Source organism: Achroia grisella, unplaced genomic scaffold, assembly GCF_030625045.1.
Source record: "Achroia grisella isolate CSIRO2021 unplaced genomic scaffold, CSIRO_AGI_Agris_v1 utg642, whole genome shotgun sequence".
In the NCBI taxonomy this organism is placed as follows: domain Eukaryota; kingdom Metazoa; phylum Arthropoda; class Insecta; order Lepidoptera; family Pyralidae; genus Achroia; species Achroia grisella.
Window position 1 is genome coordinate 1,688,211 of NW_026712979.1, and position 19,359 is coordinate 1,707,569.

Here is a 19,359-nt window from a genome sequence, read left to right on the forward strand (position 1 = left end):
AGAATTTATTATAATAAAAATTATACAAACCTGATATTTATTTAGTTGATCCACTTTCTCTTCTAATGTTGCCTTTGGAGTGTAAGTCTTTAAGCTCATTTCCGTATCACTCAACCAATGCTGTAGGCGATCATTCGCACTGTCAAACTCAATCCATTGCTGTATTTTATCTTCAATACCACGTTTGACATCATGAACTGTCGCTGTAAATTTCTCTAAGTCGGCTTTCAGTAAACCTAATTCCCTAGACATACCTTCTTTACCCCTCGGTGATAATTTTGCCACATTACTGTCTATTAGATCAGACAAAATTTTTAATTTGTTATTTCCCGTAGGAATTGCATCCAACAATTCTTGAATCTTTGATAACTTTCCTTGTAAAGCTGATTTGTTACCTGTGTAGTCTGATAAGAGGTGAAGACGGTCCCATAAATGTTTTTGATAATCTTGCAAAGATTTTTGTTGATCCGCAAATTGCTGGTAAATTTCAAAGTTACTTTCATGATTATTAATAATAAGTGACAGTCTATTTGTTAGTGCAGTATACCTATCCCATACTGACTGAATTATAGAGGACATTTCGTCGCTTTCTCCTTTAGCTGAATTTAAAGTAGCCGCTACGCTTTTAGCTTTTTCTGTCACTGTTTCAATTACTCTCTTATGTGAATAAATTTCTTGCAACAGTGTCTTGTTCTTCAATAATTTTGATTTAATTTCCTGAGCCGAATTACAGACAGCTTTCTCTTCAGTGTCTACTATCTTTTCTTTCTCATCTAACCATGACAAGGTCTGTTGAAGTACATCTTGATAACTTGACCACTGTAGAGTCTGCGATTCGTATTCTTTTTGTTGTTGAAGTATGGTGTCATTTAGTTTATCCCATCTTTCTCTTAGAGCTCTTATTTCAGTGCGAATATTTTCTCTTCCATTTGCCGCAGTTTCAGGAAGAACTTTATCTCCCGCATTTGTTAAGTTACTGATTTTATGTTCTCCATTGTCTCTTTCCATTAAGAAAACCTGAAGCTTATTACCTTTGCTTTCTATACTAAGCTTATCTTCCTTGGTAACTATTTGAGATAGCTGATCTTCTAAAGGTTTTAACCACGCATCTAATTCATTTCGTAATTGGACATATTTTTTATGATCTGACACTAATTCAGACCAGTGATTAACTATTTCTTTAGAAATCAAATGTAATTGTTGATAACGACTACTTATTTGCGTAACGAGAGGCTTCAATCGTTCAACTCCACTGAGTTGAATAAGATTGTGAGACTCATCAACGAATGCATCAATTTCCTTTTCTTTACTATTAATTTCATTTCTTAAATCTCCATAACGCTTTAGTTGTGCTTCCTTTTCTTGTAATGATGAACATAGACTTTGATCACGACATTTAGATTCCATATCCTTGAGCCAGTCGGTAATGCGTTCTATCGATAAATCAAACTTATTCCATATTTCCAAAGTATTTTTCAATTTTTGTTCTGAAACTATGATACCATTAACCATATTCCGCAATTGATCATGTAAATTATCAATTTCGGTTTTAATAGTTGTATTTCCTGCTTCTGATGTACTCTTACTAACAGACGAAAAGACATTACGTATTTCATCCAATTTATTAGAACCTATTTTTTCAATATCTTTTAAAGCAACTGCTGAATGCAGTTTTCTAATAATTTCAGGTTTTTCTCCTGTGGCATTTTCAATATCAAGCAGCTTTTCAGATTGAGATCCTAACCATTCTTTATATTGTTGAATGAGACGTACTAAATCTTCATGCCTTTTAACGCAGTCTTCTAAATTATCTTGCAGATTTTGAGATTTAGTAACAATATTTTGGAATAATTGCTTTATAGACTGAAGATATATATTCAAAGAAGCATCGTGTGTTTGATCAACTAATTGTTGTGCTTTATCACAGACTGACTCGACTAACTGTTGATGGGTCATTATTTCTTGATGCATTATTTTATGATTTTGTAACTGTGCTTTCTTCTCTTCTAGCGATGCTTTTAACTCCGTATGACGTTGCATTGCTCTTTCCACATCTTTTAACCATTTAGTTAATTGCTCCTGAGCGAGTGAAAAATCTGAGAATTGTAATAAACATTGATCCAACTTGTTAACCGTCTCTTGAAAACTATCTCCAAAACTATCCCACAATGTTCTTATCTTTCTAATCTTTTGTCGAATAATTTCCCTTCCATCCGGACTAGTATGCGTATACAGTTTCTCTCCAAGGCTTAAAAATTCTTCAAAAGCTGGAGTCTTTTTATTCCTGATTTCATATAATTCCTTAGCTTTATTTTGTTTTTCTTGTAAAACAGCATAGTCACCAACAATTTCATTAAGATCTTGCAATTCGCCCAGCATACCAATTAACCATTTTTCCATACTATCATGCTCGTTTTCAAATTCCTGATGTTCTGCTACAAATACTTCATATTTAGAAATTATTTCATTAACCAAATTATTTAGAGAGTGATATCTTGTTGCAAGCTTAGAGGTCCTATTACTCAACTCAGATTCACTAGCTACATTTTGTTTACTAGTAGTTAATGTTGCAAAATCTTTACTTCTTGAAGCAAGCTCACTTTGAATTTCTTTAACTTTTTGTAAATGTGCTATTTTAGCTTCAAGATTATTTTTCAAACTTTGATCCCTAAGTTGATTTTCTTTAAGTTTTAGCCATTCCTCAAGCTCGTCCAACGTTTTTTGGCTCTCATTCCATTGGTTTAGTGTATCTTTGAGTTTCTTATCTTGCTCTTTACATTGTGTAGCAAATTGATCCCAGGTAATTTTAAGTTGTTCAAATTCACTAATTAATACCGGATGACCATTAGAGCTGGTTGTCAAAAGAACTGTATCTAATTGAGATTTAAGATTACGGAGTGTATTGTCAATGTCATTAGCTTTTGATATTACTTTTTCAATACCTATTATTCTGGAATCAACATCTTCTTTTTGCGTAACTACTCCGTAATTTAACAAACTATTTTCCGCAATAATGTGATTTAGACGATCACGACAATCTTCAAATAACTGAACATATTTTTCGTGATCTGCCACATGACCTTCACATGCACTGATTCTCTTTTCAAGTTCTTTTGAAATATTTTTATATCTATCTATAGTTTTTGCTAAATTCTTTTCTGCTTCTTCATCAGGCATAAGTTTGATTTTATCCGTTAATTGCGAAAGCATTGACGTATGTAACTCAACTTCTTGGTGTAAGATTTTATTTCCATGAAGTTGAGCTTTTTTCTCTGGTAGAGTAGGACATAAAACGAATTCGCCAAGTTCTTTCTCTTTATCACTAATCCATTTCTGTACTTGATTGAATGTGTCATCAAATGAAGATCTTTTATTGATTGTAGTTTCAATGTCTTTAATGACATTGTTAAGAGAATCAACAGAATCTTCGAAGTAATTTCTAAGAGATCTCAATTCGTTTCGGACTTCTTCACGGCTTTCGGGAGTAATTCCACTGAATAGAGCTTCGCCTGATTCAATTGCATTATTTAATAATTTTTGTCCAATTTCTTTATTGTCATTCAGTCTTTTAATTTGTTCCAAATCAGCAGCGGATGGTTTGGAATGTTTACTCATCATTGCTAAGTCTTTAATTTTAGAATTAGTCTCCTGAAGCCAGTTCTTGAATTCTAGAATAGACTTGTCATATTTTTCTTTGTTATTTTTCAAATCATTTAATCTTTTAAGATGGTTATCCATAAATTTACCAACAGTTTGATATCTAGAAACTAAGTGATTGATATACTGTAATACCCGTGAGTCAGGATTACTAGATAATGTTTCTCCAATATCAGTAAGTTTATTGATGTCAGCTTGGTATTCTTTCACTGATTGATTTACTTGATTAATTTCATTTATTTTATCGTCTATCTCATTTATATTGAGCAAATTAGCTGCTTCTTGTCTAACTTTATTTTCCTTGTCTTTTAACCACTCTGAAACATTTTCTAACAATGTTTCATATTCTTGCCAAGCATCTATATTTTCTTTAAGCCTAGTTTTAATTTCATCGTAATTAGAAGTCAGAACATTTAGATTTTTCTGAGCTTTTTCTGTTTGAATGGCTGCTTCTTGGGCACATGCTGGCTCAGCTACAACATTCAAAATATCTCGAGCTTCTTGTAATTCTTTTACTTTACCAACGCACTCTGCAATACCATTCTCTACATCAATTAAGGCAGCATTTTTAACTTCTAAATTATATTTATCGCTACTAACGTCAGGCATACACCACCTTGTTTTATCGTCCAAAATTTTTAAATTTCTATTAAACATTGCCAATTTATCAGTAAAAAGCTTCTGAAGAAAAGTTAATAAAGTTGTTTCAGTTTTATTTGCATGTACGAGAACACTTTCAAATCTTTTTTGTAGAGTACTCAATTCTTTTGGCACTAATGATTCATAAAATCCAGGGTAATTTACATTCATTTCTGATACATTTTGAGTAAGATTATCGATTTCGTCACTTAAATTTTGTAATTCTACTTTGCAAGATTGACATTTCTTCAAACGATCTAAGATTTTTGCATTATCTCCTGTCATATCATCACATTTAATTATATCATCACGAATTTTACTTACACGGTCTGAAAGCTGCTTTATAGTATCCTTCAATTTATTTTCCTTTGTTCCCAAAGAAGACACAGCACCTTCCAAATTATCTGCTAATGTCTGCAAAGCATCAAATTCCTTATCTAAGTACTCTGTAATAGAAGATACTTGTCCAATTGGTATATTTTTATTTAAATTCACAATCTGTTCACATTTAGCTTTAATACTATTTTTCAGACCCAAATATATTGGTAGTTCTTCTTTGTATTTTGTAAGATGATTCTGACCAAACCTAATTTCTAAATTATCGCAAGCGTTTGCTAAGTTTTGTCCTGTTTCACTCAACCAAGTTATGACTTGATTTTTCGTATCATCGATTTGCCTCCATACAATTAATTGGGACTCCAAATCTTGAATTCTTTTAATTGTAGCATCGTTTACTTTTTCCCACTGGGTTTGCGAAGTTAAAAATGCAGTTTCTAAAGGAGATGTATCGAAACCACCTAAAGTAGCAGCTTGTTTTAAAATTGATTGTTTTATAACATCCATTTGATCAAGCAAGGCTTTTGATCGTTTAAGAATTTCATAAGATTTTTTCGCTTTGTCTAAAGACTGGGCAGTCTGAACATAATCACTAGGAGCATCTTTGGAATCATTATATAGCTGTTCAGCTCTGTTCATTTCCCGATCAAAAGCGACTGTAAAGTTCTTCAGCTCTTGCAAAGTAGAAGATAAAAGGATGTATTTATTTTTTGTATCACGGACAGCATTAACTACTTGGTCCCAGCTGTTATCAGCAGATGAAAGAGCATTTTGTATTGTACCCATATTCGGCTGATCTTCTCTCATTAGATGTAAACCCTCTTCTCTAAGTTCTTTTCTAATAGACTGTTTATCTTTCAGTTCCTCATCTAGTTTATCTAATTGTTCAGTGATATCTTGGATGGTGGCCTCAGTTAGTGGAACTGGCTTTTGAGCCATATCATTAAGTGCAGATTGAACATCATGTAATACTTGAGCCAAGGCATTATGTTGCACGTTAAATTTATCCCATCTTGCACCAACTTTTTGTACTAGATCTCTCTTGGAAGTAACTTGACTTAATAAAGCATCAGCTTTCATTTCAATCTCTTTTACTAAACTTGTTGGAGACATAATTCTACCGGTATTTTGATCAGTTACTTTCACCTTTGAAGGTCCGTCTAATAGAGCTACATTACTCTTCCATTCTGGGACTTTGGTAATAATATTGACCAATTCTTGCCGTAATATTTCGTAACTCTCTGGTGTAAGTTTTGGGCCTTCAATCTGATATTGAATATGACCTAGTTGTTGTTTTGTATCATCATACCAATTTAGCAGATCAGACCACTTCTGTAATATTCCTTTATTTTGTTGAATATTATTCTCAATTATTTGATAGTGTTGTGCAATATTTGAGTAGGTTTCACTCAAAGAACGTGATTCATCGGGATGTGATGTTAGAGTCATATTCTTAATTTCGTTATAAATATCTCTGAACTCGGGTTCCTTAGCAGCATGTTCTTGTGACAACACATGCATTGACTGTAATGTTGGTTCTACCTTATCTGCTGCAATTTGATCATAACTTTCAGTTTTTCTTCTAAAATCTGTGATCCAGTTATCAAAACCATGTAATTTCGTCATAAACTCTTGTCTAACAATAATTTTGTCGGAAAGTTCATTTACTCTATCTCTAACTGTATCAGCTAAAGTATTTGTCCGTTGTTTAATATCCAACACTTTATTTTTGAGTATTGCGGCACCTTCAGGTTGTATACTGTGGCAAATATTATCACAGGTCTGTGACAAACTAATAATTTTTGCTTGTTGTTGAGAAATTTCATTTCCGAATGATTTTAACTTGTTCAGCTCACGGTCCAGTTTTTCTACTTGAGGAGATTCAATTGTCAGGTTGCGGGTATTTAGTAATTTTTCACCATTTTCAATCCAGGTTTCTATTTTTTCAGCTTCTCGTTCAAAGTTTTCCCAATTACTAACAAGTTTGTCAAGTTTATTGTTCCATTGATCAGCAAGATCATGAACTACTGCCCATCTAGAATGAATAGCGTCAACCTCATCAGGTGCACTAGTTTTTCCTGATAACTGATGACTAACACTTGAGAGAAGTTGTAAATTCATCAATTGTTTATCACTATCAGCAATCAATGCCCTAGATTGTTGTTGTAACTGCTGGGCTTCGGGTAATGTACTAGGTTTAGGCATATTACCCAACTTTATTTCAGCTTCCTCTATCCATGGTTTAATTTCTGATACACCTTTCTGATATCTCTGCCAGCTAGCTAAATCGTGCTCGACAACTTTAGTTTGGTGTTCGGTTGAACGTTGCAAATCAGCCATCATTTTCTCTAATAAAGCAACTTCACTCTTTAGCCTGTTAGCATCGTGTACCCGATATTGCACAGCTAATTTTGTTCCTTGGTCAGCAACACCTCTTATTACATTGAGCTTCTCACCAATGACTTGTTGTAACAATTGTGATTTTTCAACACGTTCCTCTGGTGTAATGTTTTCTGATTGTATTTGTGATATAAGTGCTGGACTTTCTTTTTTGATCCATTCTCTGACATGTTCCAATTTATGTTCAATTTTAACCCATTCTTCATTAAATTTCTCCAAATGATTCACTTTTGTTTGAACTTCATCTTCAACTCTGCCTAATTTACGTTCAATAGTCTCCAAATCTTTTTCTATTACAGGCTTTGGTTTATTTGCAGTTAGAGATTGCAACTCAGCATATGCGGTTTGTAGCTGGGGTAATCGTTCAGCCTTAGCTCTTTGAATATCAGTACTAAGAGCTTTTGTTTCATGGAGTTCACGTCCAACATTACTCACACCGAGTTCCAAACCTGGATGAGCAATATAATTTTCAATTTTATCAATATCCGACATAAGCTCCTCTTTCTGATATTCATAATTGGACCACACTTTTTGGGTGTCACGCAATTTGTGCAGGCGGTCTGTCGAAGTCTCATATGCTGTGTTCCATCCACTTTCTAAGTTTCTGACATCTTCTCTAACAAATGCTGGTGCGTTGGCATCTTTTATTAAGTCCTTACCACGTTGCAGCATAGACATTATTGAAGGTCTTTGGCGATCAAGCTTCTGTACTGCCGTTTGCTGTTCTACGACCAGTTGCTCGACGTGTTGCAACGACTGAGGTTCCGGTTCAATCATCGCTTGTTCCTTGGCAGATTCTAATATACAAATTACTTCGTGTACCTCACGACGATAAGTGTAGCACCGTGTATAAGTTTCTGTCTTTATCATTGTAATTTCTATCGTCGGTATCAAGTTTTTATATCTAGCTATTAGGCTTTCAAGTTTAATTTGTTCTTCTTGGGCTTCGTTTTCTGAGCAATGATTTGTGAGCATGTCCAAAGTTTGGACAAGCCATTTCATGTCTTCTCGCATTTTGTCAGCTTCACGACAAATATTCTACAAAATTAAACAGATAATAATTATAAACCCAGACTTACAATTAATTAAAAATTAAGAATGACTCATTAAAATATAAGAATAGTATAAAATTAAACAGTTAGTTACCATTAGTTCCTTTAACTACATCCGTGGAGAGCATTGAAAACAACATAATTAATGAACCAATTTTACAATTCCTACGTCAGCTTAATAAAACAAGACTACGTTATGTCGTTGCTAAAAATACTATATAAAAGTTTGTCTTTGTACAACATTTTACAATACAATATATTGTAATAATTCAAACATACAAACAAACAAACTACTAATGCGCCATAGTGAACAAATAAATACATTTGTAAATTATTATTTTGTTACATATATTGATCTAGTACTTATTTATATATAACGTGAAAGGCCAATAAACCGACGATCTATCTGATGAAAAGTGGCATTACTGTCGTCACGTCTTCATGTGATTGCTAAACCCATCATACTCTACCATACCTCAGGACTACCCCGTAATTTCATTGCCACATGCTACTCTTCAAACAGACAAACAAACAAACTACTAATGCGCCATAGTGAACAAATAAATACATTTGTAAATTATTATTTTGTTACATATATTGATCTAGTACTTATTTATATATAACGTGAAAGGCCAATAAACCGACGATCTATCTGATGAAAAGTGGCATTACTGTCGTCACGTCTTCATGTGATTGCTAAACCCATCATACTCTACCATACCTCAGGACTACCCCGTAATTTCATTGCCACATGCTACTCTTCAAACAGGGCAGAGAAAACAGGTTACTATGGAAGCTTGACAGGAAAAATAGGCGAGGCAGAAGTGGGTACATTTGTCTTAACTCCGCGAATGACTTTGTGGTCTATCGCGATGGTCTACCTACCTGGAATATAGTCTTTTCACGTTCAAATGCTTCTGCAGAATCCACTTCTCTAACAATGCTATCCATAGTTTTATCAACATGGTCCATCCACCGTTCCATTTCCCTGAACTTTTCTCTGTAAGCATCCCATTTGGCCGGTATCCGTTGCAGCTGTTGCCTGAAGTTCTCAACTCGTCTGACCGTACTCTCCCATTGTTGTTCGCATTTTCTTAATTCATCTTCTAAAACGGTCTCTCCGGTCTGGTGGGTGTAGCTGGAGGCGATTTTGTTAAGATTTTGGAGACAGTGTTCCACTTGCATAATCTTGCCTTGATTACGGAAGTATTCTTCGTTCCTAATCAGGATTCCATCAGCGTCATCGCTTTGATTGTATGCCTGAGGAAATTTTAATGTATATTAACAAGGAAGCATGAACCAATGAGAATGAGTTGGAGAGTCGTGGTTTAGTAGTAGAATCTGGCAAAGACCAACTTCAACAACCTGTCATGATACAGAGGTTGGTTATTTATATAGCTTAGTTTAGCTAATTAGAATGCAGCTATTCCGATGTATCAGATATATTACTGTGTGTTTTTTAATGAATGATGAAGTTTCATCAAAATTCATTAAATATTTTTTGTGTGAAATAGTAAAAAACATCCATCCATACTCACATGTCTCACATCCAACTTTCATGTTTAAAATACTATAAGATACACAATTCCGATATTCACTTCGCACTTCCTATACCCCACGTCCACGTTTTATACCTACACGACCTAACATAGGTGAGAGGGCAATGCATTTCCTACGAGCATTGACATTAAGCAGGCGGAAATTCGTAAAATTAGAAGCAGAAATTTACAGTAATATAGCTAAAAATATTTTTTCCATTGCTAATTCTAAAGATTTAGGAGCTACCATCTATCTGCACTATGATTAGCACAGGTAGATGATAACGATTGTATTCAAGATGATATTGTACCTGTTCTTCGTATACGATCTCTTTTTCAATGTCCTTAATGCAGTGGTGGAAGACAGCCTCGTCAAGACGGAATTCAAGGCGCATGAGGTGAGGCGGAGCGCGGGCTAGCAGTTCTCTCCAGCGGCGCTGAAGATCCTCGACTGTCTGCACTACGCGAGAACGATCTTCTTCGTTCACCAGCTGTTGAACCAAATAAGATCCGTTCAGTCATTCAATACTAAACTGAACCTGTCTTTTTAGAAGTGTAGATATTGTTCTTTAAAAAATAATAGAATTATTAAGAAATATCTAATATAGTTCTGATGCAAAAAAAATTACGAGACCTAGCTTAGTGAAAGGTTTATTTTGTAATTCTAGTATAGTTGTTGCAATCTTGTTTTGTTGGGTTTTCTTAAACTTTAAAAGCAAAATCTTTTAATCCAAATTTTGTATATCTCAGAAAAGTTAGTGCTATTCCCGAGATATATGGGATAATATATACTATTATTAATCTAGACCTCCTACATCTAACATGCCTAGACATGTACCATTTTACTCTTCTTTGAATACTGTCTAGAACTTTTTGCGTAACCAATAATTCTAACAAAGATTCGCATCTATAATACAAATTTAATAAATCTTTACCTCAATAAGCTCTCGTCCAGACCGGACCAGTTCAGACACGGCCCTCTCATCAGCGCCTTGGAAGAATCTCTTATGGAAGTCTACCGCTTGCTTCGAGTCTACACGGTTATCAGCGAGTAGCGATTCAGCTCTGGACGCCCATTCTTCAACTGATCGCTTTTTGGCTTCGAAGTCCTCCCAAGCCCTCACCAGACGTTGTAAGTCAGCTTCTCGTCGAGTGGCTTCGGACGATACGTGGGCAAATCTAAGAAAATATTATCAAAATCTCAATTACGAGGTACGGGTGTATAATCTTTGTTCTCCGGGATGGCAACATATGAAGTATAACACAGTTCCAGGGATGCCAACCTTCAGGCAGTACTTCAATCAAAAGGCCCCGGAAGCATGTGCGTGCACCCACACGCGCACGCCTCCTTTCAACCGCTCCATAAGTCATTCCGCGAGTTTGGAGTCTCAACTGCATTCGCCATCTATCGGTTCGCTGAGGCTGTAAAGGCCCACTGCGTGCAGTATTTGAATAGTTCGAAAAAAAACAACTAACCATAACGTATATTCAAAACAATCATCATCGCGAAATAACAACTAGTAATAAAAAAACCACTTGCCTGTCATTCAGATCCCTCATGAGCCGAACCTGATCAGTGACGTCAGCGCTGCGGTCGGTATCAGCCGCTTTCACTATGTTCTGGAACACCTTGTTTTTGCTCTCCAGCATTGAGCGATAATAAGTAGTCCGGGAGAAGAACGTACGGTGCATCTCGTAGCGTTCTTCTATTATTTCACTGTCAGAGAAAAAATTAAAAACATTTTTTTTAAAACCATATTGGAATTAGGGTGACGTCATTTTATTCTTCTTAGCAAACCATAGCATTTCATTTCCATATCATAGAAATTCTTCCGGCATCCTACTAGTATTATAAATATTAATGTTTGCGTAGATAGTTTGTTACTCTTTCAAGCAATAAATAATAAATAGATTCCAATGAAATAAGAACAATGATGGGTCATACTCTAGATGTGTGGGGTTCTTTGTCTATAAAGATGAATATCTTTATAGACAAAGAACATGTAAGTATTTACCGCCGTCTATTAAGAAGGAATAAGTTCTTTTCTTAAAGGTTTCAATATCGTATCAGTCGGAAATACCATTGCTGGACGGTGATTCTAGAAGGTGGTTGTGCGTGGCAAAAGGTTTCTGGATAAACGCATGGCGGAAAACTGCCATTTATCCGGACGATCAGGTTGGTATTTTACGTTCTGGCGAATAGTGCAATCTTCTCTCAGCTTGTTTGCCATTACACCAATTAAATAAAAATGCATTTACGGTACGAATTTGATGGAAAAATAGTAAAGATATAAAAACTCACCGTCTTGTTTCTGTACTTGTCCTCAACGCTTCATCAGCTTTATCCAACCACTGGCCGATCTCCTTCTGTCCAGTCTCCAATGATTCGTGCTGCACTAACAACTGCCTGTACTGATGTAGTTTCACAGGAACTGTAGCTCTGACTCGGACCAGTGCCTCCTTCTGTTGCTTCAGTTTAGCCATATTCGCTTCTACCTCATCACGGGGCAGTTCAGCGATTGCGGTTTGGAAAGTTCTGCAAATGTTTATGACAATTGTTAATTAAGAGGATCTACATTTACTCCGATCTGCTTAACACAATTCTTTCACCGGAATATGTTCTTGTATAATCTATCTAATCTCGTTTTTTGTGTAAATTTTCCAAAACATACTATATTGTTTATATAAATCTGTAATACTATAATTGTGAGGACAGGGATTATTAGTAACAGCAATTAGTAATCTTTTCTAGTATCAAATTTAAAATGGTCCTTATGGAAATTATGGTGATTATTTTTTATTTGTCTTTATTATTATCATGCTTTTAGTCTTCCCTTGTGGACGTCTTATCTTATCATCAGCTAAAAGTAAAAATATTACAATCGTAAAATACTAAAAGCGTACCAAATTAATTACGAACGAACCTGCTAATAGTCTTGAATAGTTCCTCATGGTGCTCAATTTCAGAGTTGAGCTGTAGAAGTTGATCAATATATGTCTGTATATCCGTTGTGTTAGCGCGAGGTTGGCGCGACAGCAGCGTATCAGCTGCCGCTAACCAACTGTCCAGTTGTTGTATTCCTGAGGCCAGTTCCCGGCGGTGACGAAGAGCGTCTCCACCGCGGACATAGCTAAAATAATAATAATATGTCTGGATATTCACATAGCGCCATCTAGTCCCAGGCTATATTATAAAACTATTATAAATAATCATACGTATTTTTGGATAACTAAAATCGCAACTGGTAGAAAAGGTCAAGGAAAAGCAATTAAAAATTCAAACAGTTACATGTTAAGTGTAACGAACACTAATAAAATTTATAAATTAAACCTAAAGAATTTTAATTAGAACTTACCGCTCAGCCTCCTCCCATACACGTTCCCAGCGTTCAGTTATTTCCACATACTTCCTTTTTACTTCCGAACTTATGTCTTCACTGCTAGTTGCAGCTAAAAATCCAGCTGCATCGCCAAGAAGCTGATGCTTCTCTTTCCACACAGTTAAATCTTGGAAGAATTCTAATCTTTCATCTTCAGATACTCTTAACATGTGCTGTGCTTTATCAAGCCAGCTTGTAAAATCATCAGATAAAGTATTCCATCTTTCCCAATGAGCAATAACCTCTTCTAATACACTTCGGGCACACCTCACATCTGAAGCCACTCGTCTCCACATATCCGATACATCTCTCAAAAATATGTCAATTTCTCTTGCTTCAGTTTTATCTATTTCACACACTCTCTTATACTCATCTGCTACTTGTTTTATATCCACATAAGCTCTATCAAACTCTTGGAATATTTTATTTTTAGTCACGAAATTGTCATAGTCATCTAATAAGGCACGAACATGATCAATACGACCGTATTTACCGGTCCAACCGGCTAACTTAGCTTTAGTCAATTCAGTAAATGCTACGATACAACATTTGTGCTCCAAGTACTTTAATCTAGCTTTCCTTTGTGGTGCTCTTCGACTCACAGTCTCAAGCCGTTCCTTCATATCTTGGAGTCTTCCCGATGGGATCTTAGCGGCATCTGGGGATCTTAATGCTGCCTCAAATCTGTCAATGATTTCGGGGAGACTGGAGAAAAATGTGGTATGTTCCTCCAACTTTTCACTGATGATAGCGGCGGTTCTCTCATCTAAGTTTGTTGGTATTTCATCAAAGTATAGAAGATATTCGGCTTTAGCCAACCACTCACCAACGGTTCTGAAGTCTCCCGGAAGATCTGAGTCTAAGAGCCAGAGCCACTTTCTGTGTAGTCTCTCTAATTCGATCCAAAGTGAGACAAGCTCGCGCCAAGATTTTGGTGCTATGGCCACTAGGCTTTGTGTGTACATTAGTTTTTCGAGTTTTTGATACACTGGTTCACGAGCGAGCCTCTCGTTTTCGGCGCGGACATAGTCCTCGTAGCTTCGCGAGAGAGTTCGCGAGTCGTATTGCCTTTGAACTGTGGTGACTCGTTCTGTCAGCCACATTCTAAGAGATTCGTACTCCTCTTGTACTGCTGCTACGGCATCAGGTCCTGTTGTCTATAAAATGTAATGATATTTATAATTTTGATATTTTACAAATATAAATCTAGATTTACAATACAGTTTCAGGGTTTGTCGCCATTGACAGGGAATTCATCCCCACACGCTGGAACCTAAGTGGTCCCGAACAGTGCGGTTTCAGAGGAGTTTCCTCCCGCGTACACTTAGATTGTGGAATGAACTTCCTGCCGAGATTTTCCCACGAGACTGCAGCATGGGGTTTTTCAAGAAGGATATATTAAGGTTTCTTAAGGGTCGGCAACGCGCACGTGATACCCCTCGTGTTTCAGACGTTCATAGGCTACGGTAACCACTTACCATCAGATGGGCCGTATGTTTGATTGCCACCGTCATAGAATAAAAAAAAAGTAGTATTTAAAGTTCCAAAATATTCAATCTGTATCTTAATTTATACGTAGCACTAAATGGAAAAAATCATCTTAAATCAATTAGTAAACGCAAAAGATTTACCTTGGGTTCAGGATATTTATGCAGGAATTGAGCTACGTATGTCATAATGGATCTCTCATCTGGCTTCTCCACGTCTACATCTTCAGCATCCAGCAATCTGGCAATACCCAACTCTGTTTCTGCCACATCGAAGGCGTGCTCCAACCGTTGCCTGTTTGTTTTCCTCTTCATCTCAGCCAAATTGATCAGATTGGCTTTGATAGCGTCGATTATAGCAAGGAAGGCTATACCGTCTCGCCACGAAGGGCCAAAGTCTGTTACTTGAATATTTGAGTCCCTGGTGAAAGAATAAATTTGTTTAATCCCAGTTAAGTAACTATAATGAAACAACAACATTACGGAAAACAAAAATACAGGATATTTTGAAAATTGTGTGAAGGGTGGAGGTTAGCAGGGTAGGGTAGTAGGCCCGGAATGGTTTCTGTGCTCACATCCGGGCTGCTCCTTCACTGGAGACGAGAAATGATCATTCCCCCCCCCCCTCCCCCTCCCTAACGAAAATGGTTGTCCCTATCTAGCCAGCATAGTTCGTTCGTGCCCACAAAAGGGACTACAATAGATTTACGACATATTTCTTTCAACAATTAACTTACTTGGGCAATGCGTTTGCAACCCATTGCAACAAGGTCTTCTTGGCGCCTTGTTTCCACCTGTCCTCAGCCCTCTGTGTAGGAGTGGCGGCTCCTGACTCTTGGGACATGGCTGAAGCACATCTTGACCCACCAAGGTATTCTAACGCCCGACTGTTCTCCTCAATCTGGTGGAAATATAGTAGATATAAATATATATATGTATAAACAAAACATCTGTTAATAATCTGTGTTACTAGCAATACTGTATTCAAAATGTTTAAGTAAAATTCAAGAATTATTGGATCACATAAATCATTACAAAAACTTTCAATAATACAAATCTACGGAAATATACAATTTGAATTTTAGTCGAAAACTGTATAAAAAAAATTCCATCTCTATTTCATATATATCTAATCGAGTTATCATTCAATGAACATAACACCTCAGTAGCAAAACAACACACAGGTAAACAGTGGTGAAGCACGAAAAAAAATTTGAAAAAAAATATCCAAATAATACAATTCTATTAAAAAAAACATTTATATTACTGTGTAATAGTATCTGACCACAGATATTATCTTATCTGTGGTCTCTATCTGTCTACCAATGTATTATAAATATTACGAAATGTAATTTTCAACTACATATTTTTGTTACACATAGTAATGTTGTTTAGTTAATTATTTAGTTGAAACCCAATATTTTTTATTATGTTTAATATGTCCTTAGCCTATAAATTTTCAAGAAAAAAAAACTCTACCATAGATTATTAGAGTAAATTTATTTGGGCGGGAAATCACCTAGTAATTGTAAGTATGTTAATACAACATTAATCAATATTATTTAATAATGTAGTTCGGTATTCGATATATCCATTAATAAAACCACACTAAACTCGTGGAAACCAGTAAAAATAATACAAAAAAAATAAAAATTGTGATCGTGATTTTCCCTCTACTAAAATTGAAAATGATTTCGTCAACCAATAGCAGGTTTTGATAATAATATTACTTAAATAACATCTATAGCCCGTATTAGGTATAAAAAAGCAAATCCTATAGTTATTTTTTAATAATAAATAAGTATCGTAAATTAAACGTAAACTCGAATCAGTAATCTCAGAGCAATAAAGAGTTTAAGAGAACAAAACGTTACGTAATACAAACTTAATACTCATATATTATTATTTGCTATGTTCATTTTGACAGGCGTTGTGTCTGAAAATAAAGAAAATATTCTCTTAAATCGTTGTTTAATTCTACATAAAACAAAGTGAACACGTTGTTAACCCATATATTCCAAAAAATCACTTTGTTTGTTGCTCTCTTTTGACTTTTTCATGCTCTGAAGTAAAGATATATTTTTAATGTGAACACTATTGCTTAATATAGTATATACACTATTTGTAATATACGCGTATTGTAAATACATATTAATGGGTAAATATATATATATATATATATATATATATATATATATATTTATAATACTGACAATTAGAAGTCCACTTGTAAAAGTAATAAAACAATATTGATTTTTTTTAACCTGGACAATTAACACAGCCCCATCTAGTCCCACAGTAAGCAGAGCTTGTGATATAGGTACTAGATAGCTCATATAAATATTTAGTTATTTTTGTAAATACATATAATATACATAGTAAACATCCAGATCGATACAAACAATCATATTCATGAATACAAATGTTTGCACCGTGCGAGGAATCGAACCCGCGACCATCGAAAGTGAAGTGGTTAAACCGCTAGATCACCAAGGCCATTACGTATTATTACAAAGTTTAAAATGAAATGCCACTAAATACTTTTTTAGCTATAACTATATGAATCTTCTAAAATAAACTCTATCAACAAGTATTACAGCTGACAATCTAAAAGCCGTGAAGCATTTTACCCACCTGTGGTCCTCTGTCCTGTGGGTCCAATATATTGAGAGAAGCTTGCGCAAACAAAATTAGTTCAAGCCAATTAAAATGAGAATAGATCGAGCTTTATAATTAATATTAAAAAAAAATAAGGGTATTGTTTTAAGTAATTAATATTTATTGAGTTGGAATAAAGTATTTTTTTTTATTTATTAAAGAAATAGTACAGTTACATATTTCACGTAACAAACGACTTCCATATTATATAGATTTTCTCCATCTATACTTATAAATAGATTTTTTCTAACTGATTTTTATGGTCTATCAAGAAATTACGTTATATCATTATAAAGTAATGATTATTGTATTTGTACTTTTGTATTTGATATTGATATACAACTCGTCAAAGTCATATCAAAATACGGATAGGATAACCACCAGTTAAACTTGAGGTATCTACATTAAAAAAAAGTTATTACTCTTTGAGAGAATGAACATTTTATGAAATTTGTAATTTGCTGGCTTCAGATTACGAAGTGACCATTTGTACTTAAATAGCAAATACTTCATTATTTTCACTTATAAAAAAAGTACTACCCTTGGCGAGAATTAATATAACATTTAATAATTTTATCTTCTGTCTATCAATTTGTAAATTATTAAGAAATTTATAATTTTCATATGTCTAGGTGATTATTATTCTCATCCTTTATTTCCGTTATTTCCTCTATAGATTAACCAATTTTTATAGTAATACTCTATACCAACACAATATTTATTTAAAAAAAAACATAATAAAAGTATATCCTCATTTAAACGGACTGTATAGTGCATCTAAACAAGTTAACTAACAAAAGGATCTTCTTGCGCCAATAACAATACGTGTCACCAAACTAGTGCAAATTTAGATAAAGATCGTTTTGTTAAACATTGCGAAATTAAACGATTATATACTTTAATTATTAAATCATAAGATAGTTAATAATAATGCCAATAATTATACATGTATATTCTGCTATTGGCTGTCAACTTTATAGTTCAATATAAAATTTATATTAAGAAACTGATCCGGCAAATGTGGTTTTGCCATACAAATTAATGTCGCTTTCACAATAGGGGTTGATGGTAGAAGGGTGAAAATTTAGGGTTGTATGTATTTTTTAATACCACATTATAAAAAAATTAAAAATAAATGTTATATGAACAACTCTTATCACTTAAGGCTATGAAAAATGGTAGCCGATTCTCAGATCTACTAAATGAGCATATGAAATTTAATAAAAATTGAGCTGTTTGGTAATAGTATGGAAACTAACATTGTGATACGAGAATTTTTAATATATATCGAGAATGGAATCAAATGGCAGTTGGAATCATATATGAGCGAACAGATGGGAATAAACGAGTTTGAAATAAATCTCTCAATTTATTTTATAGACGTTATTTTTTCTAAAACCTGTTTCATCAATATACACACACAGTATGATAGGAATTCTCCGAATGTATTTTCAAATTCAAATTCATATGCAAAATATCTTTATTCAAGTAGGTCTATTACAGACTCTTATGTCAAATTCAAATTCAAAATATCTCTATTCATGTAGGTCTATTACAGACTCTTAGGATATGTCAAATCTACCGTCAGTTCGGAATGAATTCGAGATGAAAAGAACTGACAAGAAACTCAGCTCGTATTCTTTTCAAATAAATGTTCTGTCTGTAATATCTTCATCTAAACTCTACCTACAGATTACCTAAGTGTTAATAAGAAATCTAAATAGTTGATGTGACGTCACTCTGGTGCTTTAAAAATAAATGTTAAGAACACAGTGAGTAGTCGTGATATATTCATATTGTAAATACATATATAGTAGTATTTATTTAAAGTTAAATAAAATTAAAGTATCATTGTAGTAATTAAGTAGTAATACTGTTTGTAATATCAAATTAACTTTTCACTAAATGCATATGAAAGTATATACCGTAATTACATAAAAAAAAAATTTGCTATTTTGACGGGACTTTCACTCGCAGATAAGGAGTAAATGTTAAATGTAATAAATGTTATAAGGAGTAACTTAGACCACTTTTTATTTTAGAATACTTATTTATTTTATTGAAAAAGAAGTTAATTCCATGTGGAATTAAGACGCGGGTAACAATTAGTGTATACTATACTAAAACTCCAGAAGTACTTAGTCAGTACATTGACACAAGCTATAGGCACAAATATTCTTTATTGTCAATCTATGAATGATTGAGAGAAATT

The 19,359-nt window shown here is 34.3% G+C and overlaps 1 protein-coding gene across 1 annotated transcript in view; it reads right to left on the bottom strand.

Annotated features, from left to right (window-relative positions):
- Positions 1 to 19,359, bottom strand: part of LOC131849528 (muscle-specific protein 300 kDa-like) — a 184,006-nt gene that overhangs the window by 114,990 nt on the left and 49,657 nt on the right. Inside the window, exons 5-14 of the mRNA XM_059199616.1 lie at positions 15,227 to 15,390; positions 14,634 to 14,910; positions 12,979 to 14,159; positions 12,547 to 12,753; positions 11,925 to 12,158; positions 11,163 to 11,339; positions 10,558 to 10,801; positions 9,934 to 10,113; positions 8,970 to 9,344; positions 31 to 8,070 (exon numbers count right to left, since the gene is read on the bottom strand). Of these exons, the coding sequence (XP_059055599.1) occupies positions 31 to 8,070; positions 8,970 to 9,344; positions 9,934 to 10,113; positions 10,558 to 10,801; positions 11,163 to 11,339; positions 11,925 to 12,158; positions 12,547 to 12,753; positions 12,979 to 14,159; positions 14,634 to 14,910; positions 15,227 to 15,390 (11,079 nt within the window). The remainder of the gene's footprint in view (positions 1 to 30; positions 8,071 to 8,969; positions 9,345 to 9,933; positions 10,114 to 10,557; positions 10,802 to 11,162; positions 11,340 to 11,924; positions 12,159 to 12,546; positions 12,754 to 12,978; positions 14,160 to 14,633; positions 14,911 to 15,226; positions 15,391 to 19,359) is intronic.